Raw genomic sequence first — 8,447 nt, forward strand, 5'->3', positions numbered from 1 at the left:
CAGGAGGAGGAGGAAGAGCACAGTGAGGAGGAGGAGGAAGAAGAGGAGGAAGAGGACGAGGAGGAAGAAGGGCACAGTGAGCAGGATCAAGAGAGTTCTGAGGAAGGGGAGGCTGGAAGCAGGCAGGTGCCAGCGGGGCGCCAGGACAGCCGGGTGGACCCCCCTCCCCACAGTCACATGGCCACACGGTCCCGGGAGAATGCTCGGCGCCGGGGCACCCCTGAGCCCGAGGAGGCTGGGCAGCGGGGTGGGAAGCGGCCAAAGCCACCCCCAGGAGCGGCCCCCGCACCGGCCCGCGGGCCACCTGCTGCCGATGGGCTGGGGGCCAAGGTGAAGCTGGAGGAAAAGCAGCACCACCCTTGCCAGAAGTGCCCGCGCGTTTTCAACAACCGCTGGTACCTGGAGAAGCACATGAACGTGACCCACAGCCGCATGCAGATCTGCGACCAGTGCGGCAAGCGCTTCCTGCTGGAGAGCGAGCTGCTGCTGCACCGGCAGACGGACTGCGAGCGCAACATCCAGGTGGGCCTCGTGGGGTCACGGGGATGACGGGGCAGGCGGCCAGCTGAAGTCACAGCCATCCAAGCTGGACTGGGCAGTGCCCTGCTGCCCACATTGCCCAGTCGGCAGGCCTTGCCTGGCCCTACACTGCCTGGGGAGACCAGACAGCCCGACAATCAAAGCAGCCTAGGTTCTCAGGGTGGTGGAAGCTCAAGGGGAGCTGCAGCATCAGGGAGGGCTTCCTGGGGTAGGTGGACAGAGCTGGGCTTTGGCACTTGGAGAGGACTGGAGCAAACAGGACCCTTGGCGAGAAGGGCAGATAGGAGCACAGACTTGGGAAGAAGAGAGGAGAGACTTGTATGAGCAGGAGAGGAGGCCAGGATAGCCAACGCCGGGGAAGGATGAGTCAGATGATGTTTTAGTAAATTCCCAGGGCTGTGAGAAGGCCAGCAGGGCCACCAGGTATAGTTTCACAGGTGGTGCATTGCACAAAAGCACTCGTGAAGGGAGGAGGGGTTTGCCAGGAGGGGCCACCATTTTCCACTTCCCTCAAAGGCACTGTGTAGAGCAGGGGGCAGCCAGCAGGAGGCAGCCCTCCAGTTAGCTCTCTGGAGGTACAGGCAGGCCTGGGCCTGGAGAAAAGGCACTGGATGAGAAATTTGGGAGGAGCAGGGGCTGCTGGGGCCAAGCTGGGGAGCTGGGCTGGCTGCCAGGCCTTGGGCCAGCCTGAGTCTGTCTGTGCCAGCCTGGCCTCTCATGGGGGTAGAGATGGGGGTGGGGGGCCGGTGCAGGGCCAGCCAGGCTCCCCCAGGGGAGGTTTTACTTTTTCTGGCCCAGGAGATGGGGGTCAGGTAGGCGGGTGCTAATTGCCTGAGCTAATTGCAGTGCCCTGTGGAGAAAGTATTACCTGGGGGTTCCCTGGTAACCTGCCCTACCCTCATGCACCTGTTCCCACTTGCCCGCCTGCTGGGCTGCCCTTTGTGGCCCCACCTGCCGCACACCTGAGCCTCCCTCCTGAAGGGGAGAGAAGCTTGTGTCCCTTCTGACCTGTGCACCCAGACACAGTTTCTGCCTGAACCCTGGCCTAGTCTCTAGCCCTCTGGGGGTGTCCTTCAGGGATGGGGGACAACCAGGAATACTGGACCATGGTCCAGGGGGAGAAGGCAGGGAGGGGAGTGTGGTCCCTGAGGTTCCCACGACCCTCCATTGCCTGATGAGACCTGGCCCTCCTGCAGTCCCACCCAGCCAGCCCCTTTGGAACCTGTCCCCTTGGGGATCTCCATAATGTCAGAACATAGGCCCCAGCAGGGAGAGGGGGCAGAGAGAATGCCCCAGCTTTGTGGTACTTCACACCTGAGAGGGCTTCTCCACGAACCGTGTGCCCTTCAGCCAGTTGTCTGTCTCCCCTCTGTAGAGGCCTTTAGATAGTCTTGTTGAAATGAGCACGGCGGTGGGGGGAGATGCTTCCTGGAAGAGGTGACCCCGGCCCTCGTTGGGCTTTCAAAGGTTGAAAGAGGACCCCAGGCCTCTGGGTGGGTGGTAAGTGATCTGGAAGTTACCATTCATAACTCCCAGAACATCAGATCTGGCTGGTCCTTGGACAGCAAGGGCTCTCCAGCACATTTCAGGTGGGGAAGCTGAGGCCCGGAGCCTTCTCCAGGACACAGGGCCTGAAGTCCTCTCGCCCCACAGTGTGTGACCTGTGGTAAAGCTTTCAAGAAGCTCTGGTCCCTCCACGAGCACAACAAGATCGTGCACGGCTACGCAGAGAAGAAGTTCTCGTGTGAGATCTGCGAGAAGAAGTTCTACACCATGGCCCACGTGCGCAAACACATGGTTGGTAAGTCTGGGCCGGTGGGGAGGGAGCTTGAGGACTGAGCTGAGTCAGCTAGCAGGTTTGCTGGGAAGGACATTCTATCCTGTTGAGGATGCGGGCAGTGTGAGGGGGTGAGAATGCCCCTCTCAGCTGGGAGGCCTGGGGAGGCTGGTTGCAGTGGCAGGTGTGGTCTGGACAGGGCTGCCATGTAGAGTTGGGCAGGTTGTCCATTGGGTACAATGGTGTCTGGACCAGTATCCAGCTGCCACACTGCTAACCAGGCTGTGTGTTCCGGCATGGGGTTGTGTCCACCCAGGAGGAGGAGCACCTTTTTCCTAAATTACACCAAGTGCTGTATGGGGTGGCCGAGGTGGACATCAGGCCCCTGGCCAGGCCCTGCCCCTTTTCTCCGCTAGAGTGCTCTGGGGGGCCTCCCTAGGAGCTGACTGGGAGCTGGGACCCAGGTTCTAGGCTTGGCCAGCAGGGACGAATTACCCAGTAAGCACGGTAAGCACATGCTTAGTGCTTACTGTGCCTCGTATATCATTTATTAGCATTTATAGAGTAATGACAAGCACTGTGTCCTGTACAACCCGTTGTCATCGAGTCGATTCTGACTCATAGGACTCTACAGGACAGGGTAGAACTGCCCCATAGAGTTTCCAAGGAGCAGCTGGTGGATTTGAACTGCTGACCTTTTAGTTAGAAACCTGAGCTCTTAACCTCGGCACAACAAACAGTAAGAAACGAAACTCGCTTGATACAGAAATGATAATTTTTTTCGTTTTAGATAAATATTAATATTTCCATTAGTTTTTGGAACTCAAATAAGTCGACCATTGCAATGAATTCAGTCAAGGTACTTTTTAACTGGATAGCATTTGTGTACAGAGTTCTGTCCGAAGTTTTGTAAACAGCACTATTTATAACTTTAGCTTTAAAATATGCTTCGCATATACCCTATATATGCTAATAAATGAGGTATTAGGTATGGTAAGCACACTAAGCGCATGCTTACCTTGCTTATTGGGTAATCTGTCCCTGTCAGGAATTTGCTGGGTAACCCAGGGCTAGTGGTCCTTCCTGGGCTTGGATTCCGCAGCTCTGAGCTCGATGTAGGGGTGAGGGGGTCCCTGTCTCCAATTGCCTCCTCCCAGATCTTCCTTGAAGAGTTTGGGTCCTCATCTATCTATGGGTTCTGGCTTACTCCCTCTGGATTGCTGTTTAGGGCCCGAGGCAGGGCCTTTGCTAGCGCTATCCCTATAAAGCCCCGCTGCCTTTGAGGTGTCAGTGCCATTATTAGCCCCTTTTTATAGAAGAGGAGGCCGAGGTCCAGAGGCCGCTTGGGGAGCCAGTGTGCACTGCACTAACATACCTGTGGCCGGCCAGGATTTCGGCTGAGGCCAGTCCCACCTGGGATCCTTCAATCTTCCCCGAAGCTTTGGGGGTGAGGAGGCCCCGACCATTTCCCTTGGCCAGAGGCTAAGAACAAGGGGGCCCCTCAGCACTTGTCTGAGTCAGACCTTAGAGCAGACAGGGAGGCCTAGCCCCCAGAGGAAGGGGGGCTTGTCGGTAGACCCTCAGCTGCGGGAGCCTTGCCTGGGGTCCTTGGACCAGACCCCAGCCTCACAGGTGGCAGGTCAGCCCAGGCTCTGGGATGATGGCCTCATTCTCCGCCTGCCCTGGGACAGAGGCTACCAGGCAGGCCACCAGGGAGGGCGGTGGCACAGGGTTACCCCAGGAGGCAGGGTTTGGGCCCCCGTGTGGGGATGCTCAGGCAAGGGTCCCCTGGGAGGAGCTATGGGGTCCCCCTGAGCCATGACAGCCACGGTGCCCACCCCACAGCCCACACCAAGGACATGCCCTTCACCTGCGAGACCTGCGGGAAGTCCTTCAAACGCAGCATGTCTCTCAAGGTGCATTCACTGCAGCACTCGGGGGAGAAGCCGTTCAGATGTGAGGTGAGTTCCCTTTTTCACACATGCCCAGGGCCACAGGGAGGGGCAGGGGTCAAGGGCAGCAGCTGCTAAACAACCTGGGACCTGGGGAAGGTGAAGTGCCGGTGCAGAAAGAGGGGGCCTCCTCTCTGGACGTCTGGCCCCTGTCACCCTCCCACTCTGCCTATCCTGGTCGCCTACCCTGCCCCCACCCCACCCTCGGCATGTTCAAGGTGGGAGGTCTGTATGGGTGGAGTAGTGGGGGCAGGCTCTCTGGAGAGAGGGAGAGCAAGGACGGAAACTGGGGGCTGCAGGTGGGGATGGGGAGGCCTTCTGACGACGAGGAGGATGAAGGGGCCACCGGCCTTATGCATGAGGACTCCCTCAGCTGTGCGGTCTCTTCCTGCGTCCTGACCCCCCTCTCCACCTGGACCCGCGTGTGCTGTGGCCCCTCTCCCGCTGCCCTTGCACTGCCCAACCAGAGGAGCACTGGGCCTGCCCTGTGGTCTGAGGGCTGCTCCCTTCACTCCACCCACCCCACCCCCAGAACTGCAACGAGCGCTTCCAGTACAAGTACCAGCTGCGTTCCCACATGAGCATCCACATTGGCCACAAGCAGTTCATGTGCCAGTGGTGTGGCAAGGACTTCAACATGAAGCAGTACTTCGACGAGCACATGAAGACCCATACAGGTGCGGCCACCCTGGGGCAGGGCTCCCCCCCCAGGCTCACTGTCCATCCTGGCTCAGGACACCCACGATGGCCTTAACCATGCCCCTTCCCAGCTCTGGGCCTCAGTTTACCCTTCTGTATGAGGCTCAGTGCCATCCTCCCTGCCACGCAGGGGTGGGGAGGCTGGCACCCCAAAGGGTGGGGTGGGCCCGAGAGTGCTGAGGCTGAGCCCCACCATGGTGACCCCCAGTGATGCCTTGTTGCCCCTTCCCCCCAGGGGAGAAGCCATACATCTGCGAGATCTGTGGCAAGAGCTTCACCAGCCGGCCCAACATGAAGCGGCACCGGCGCACGCACACAGGCGAGAAGCCGTACCCCTGTGACGTCTGCGGCCAGCGCTTCCGCTTCTCCAACATGCTCAAGGCCCACAAGGAGAAGTGCTTCCGAGTCAGCCACCCTCTGGCCAGCGACGGCCCCGCCTCGGCCCCAGGCCTGCCCCCTACCCAGCCTCACGCCCACGCACTGCCCCTGCTCCCGGGCCTCCCCCAGACCCTGCCGCCCCCACCCCAGCTCTTTCCCGCCACTGCCAACGCTGCCACTGGGAGGATGAACGCCAACAACTAACCGCCAGACTGTGCAGCCCATGCCCAGCGCAGCCCGCCAGCCCACCTCAGCCGGGCCTCTAGGCAGAGCTGAGACCTGAGCCCAGGGCTCACTCCTGGAGGGGCCCCACTGCCCCTCCTTCTTGGGGGAGGGCCCCTTGCCCCCACCTCCAGAGGTGGCTGGACATGCTTCGCTTGAAGCCCCTCCCCTGGGAGTGTGCAGGCTGGAGACCCCAAGCCGGTGGAGGATACCTCCCTCCCAAGTGGCCCCCTTTCAACGACTCGTTGAAGCCTTTTTTTGTCTGAAGTGGTGAAGGACAAAAAAAGAGGAAACTGTTTGCAGCCCCCCTCCAGGTGAGGGGGTGCTGGTGGCTGCAGGTGCAGTGAGTGGGTGGGCCCTGGGTAACAAGCATGGCGGTCACTCTGCGGAGGCCTGAGCTGGCAAAGGTTGGCCAGGCTGTGCCTGCATCAGCTTCAGTGTCTCCTCCCTACCTGCCCTGTGCCCCCTAACTTGGCCTCACGTGCTGAAGGGCTTGGGGAGAAGTTGGGGGTGCTGGGCCCCCTTGGAGGAGTTTGTGGACCCAGTCTGAGGGCTGCCACACTGAGGCAGGGACTTGAGACTGGATACCTGTGCGTGTGTTGGGGTGGCGGGTGACAAGGCACAAAGACTGCAGACCCAGCTCTGCACGTGTGGAGTGGGGCAGGCAGGGGCTGGACCCCAGGGACTTGCTCTCCCTACTCACATCCCCCCACTTACACCCCTGCCAGCAGGCACAGGGATCCCCACCCTGTGCCAGGCTTCCCTGAATCCTGGGGAGGATGTCCCCAGAAGCCACTGGGTGCTGTGGGCTAGGCCCTGGGTGGGCTGTCAGGCTGGCTCCCACAGCACTGACTCCCAGGAGCCCTCGAAGTGGGCTCGACCTGAGGGGCAGGGCCCTAGGAGCAGGCTTGGGCGAGCGTTTAGGGTTTCAAGGTGCTATCAGTGGGGCAGGAGCAGGGCTGCTGCTCGTGGGGCACCCTGTCCCTCACCAGCTGCCCTGGCCCTATCTCCCACACCAGGAGATGTGTGTGTCTGTGTCCGTCTCTGCTCCTGGAGGCCAGTTTGGGCCTCATCCTCACCCTAGGCCCAGCACACAAGCCACTCCTGGTTCGTCTCCAGCGTCCTTGTCCCTTCTGGGCCTCTGAAGGTAACAGGAGCCTGCACATTCAGGCCCAGCCTGTGCCCAGTGCTTGCCCCCATGAGGCTGGGCACTAATAGGACACCTTTTTTGTTGTCATTTAATGTCTTTATTCCTGCCTTTAAAATGGGGAGGAAGGTTCCATAAGCTACATGTTTCCTAGTTAAGCTCTTTCCTATTGTGTTTATATGGTTTTGTTTGTTATACTCTTTGCACCTTAAACCCCCACTACTACCCCACCATCACCACCACCTTCCCAGCGTGGCTGGAGTAGGAAGGGGCCTGAACCCAAGGAGGCTGCTGGAGGATGGTGGGGGAGTGGGGCTGGCCGTCATCAGCCTGAGAGCTGAGGGGGTCGGAACCCCTCTGACCTCCTTGTGAGGCCTGCAGCGCTGGGGCAGGGGGCTGGGGACATCTTAATCATCAATAAATGAAGCACTTTATTCTGTACAGATGTGGGCAGGCCCAAAGCGCCTGAGTGATTTGAAGGTTTATAATCCAACCTGTACCACCTGGTTCTCTGGGCTTGGAAGGGGCCGTGCCATGCACTTCTCTGTGCTGGGGCCCTGCACTGGTGGGGCTGAATTTGGGGCTGTAGCTGGGGTGATAGAAGCCAGAGCCCACAGGCCTTGCCCTCAGGGCTCCTGCCATCCTCTGAAGAGAGAAGGCTGGGCTTAGAGAGAGGAAGGCTTCCCAAGTGCACACACACCCCAAGGCTGAGGTTCCAGCCCATTGTGAGGCCAGGGCTGGTCTCCCAGGTTCTCACTTTACTGTTGCTCTGTTCCTCCCCTGCACCCTTGATCTCTGGGCTTCCATGACATCCTCAGGGTCCCCTCTCCCCGCTTCCCCCTACCCCTTGCATTTTCTAACCGCTGGTCCCAGTGCCTGGCAGTTCTTCAGAGCTGGACCATGCTTTTCCAAAAAAGCCCACCTTCCCCAGTGGGCTGTAGGCCTGGACCCCCCTGGGTTCCCAGCCCCCATCACTGGTACCAGGCTGCAGCCTGAGCAGACCGAGGGGGCCCTGGCCAGGCCGGGCCCCTTGTCTGTCAGGCCACACCTTGACAAGCAGAGATTGAAGATGGGTGGGGGTGGAGCTGATAGTGAAACCTTGTTCCAGGACGGGGTTTCCTGTTCTTGCCCCTTCCCCTCTGGGGTGCAGGAGACTGCCCCAGACAGCAGAATGGGGATGGGGGAAAATGAATCGTAGCTGCAGGTGGCACTGCCATCCTCTCTCCTGGGAGGACCCCATCCCAGTGGGGACAGGAGTCCTGTGTCCCTGGTGCTAAATGCTCTCCTCACCTTGGGCCAGTGTAGATGGGAGCTCCTTTCCGGACAGAACACGAGGGTCTGAAGCAATAATGGAACCTCAGCAGTGCCAGTATGAATAGGGATTCTTGTTTTATCACCTTTACATTTCCTTTTTTATTTTGAAAACAAATTAACAAGCACCTCGATGTTGGAGTGAGGGGATGAGCATCATAAGACTTCCTAGGGCTAGGGGGTGGCGGGGTGGGGTGGTGTCAGGATCACCACCTACTAGAGGCCTGCTGGGTGGTTCTTCTGCTGGCTGGGTTTCTCAGCCTATGTGGCCAGACCTCAGGTCTAGGCCTGCACCCTCCCCAGCTTCCCCTGCACTCTCTGGCCTTGGCCAGCTGGGGCAAGTGGCTGGAGAAATGCGGTGGGCCTCCAGCCCCATGACCACAGTTGGGGACCACAGGTGGGTGAGTGAGAAGAATGAAGG

The 8,447-nt window shown here is 59.5% G+C and overlaps 1 protein-coding gene across 1 annotated transcript in view; it reads left to right on the forward strand.

The window, feature by feature from the left end:
- The window catches only part of ZBTB47 (zinc finger and BTB domain containing 47), a 6,522-nt gene extending 972 nt beyond the window's left edge, over window positions 1-5,550 (forward strand). Inside the window, exons 1-5 of the mRNA XM_023739511.1 lie at window positions 1-522; window positions 2,194-2,341; window positions 4,163-4,278; window positions 4,802-4,946; window positions 5,204-5,550. The exon at window positions 1-522 is cut by the window's left edge and continues 972 nt beyond it. Of these exons, the coding sequence (XP_023595279.1) occupies window positions 1-522; window positions 2,194-2,341; window positions 4,163-4,278; window positions 4,802-4,946; window positions 5,204-5,550 (1,278 nt within the window). The remainder of the gene's footprint in view (window positions 523-2,193; window positions 2,342-4,162; window positions 4,279-4,801; window positions 4,947-5,203) is intronic.
- The last annotated feature ends 2,897 nt before the right edge of the window (window positions 5,551-8,447 follow it).

The sequence above is a fragment of the Trichechus manatus genome, unplaced genomic scaffold (assembly GCF_000243295.1).
Source record: "Trichechus manatus latirostris isolate Lorelei unplaced genomic scaffold, TriManLat1.0 scaffold00001, whole genome shotgun sequence".
Lineage (NCBI taxonomy): Eukaryota > Metazoa > Chordata > Mammalia > Sirenia > Trichechidae > Trichechus > Trichechus manatus.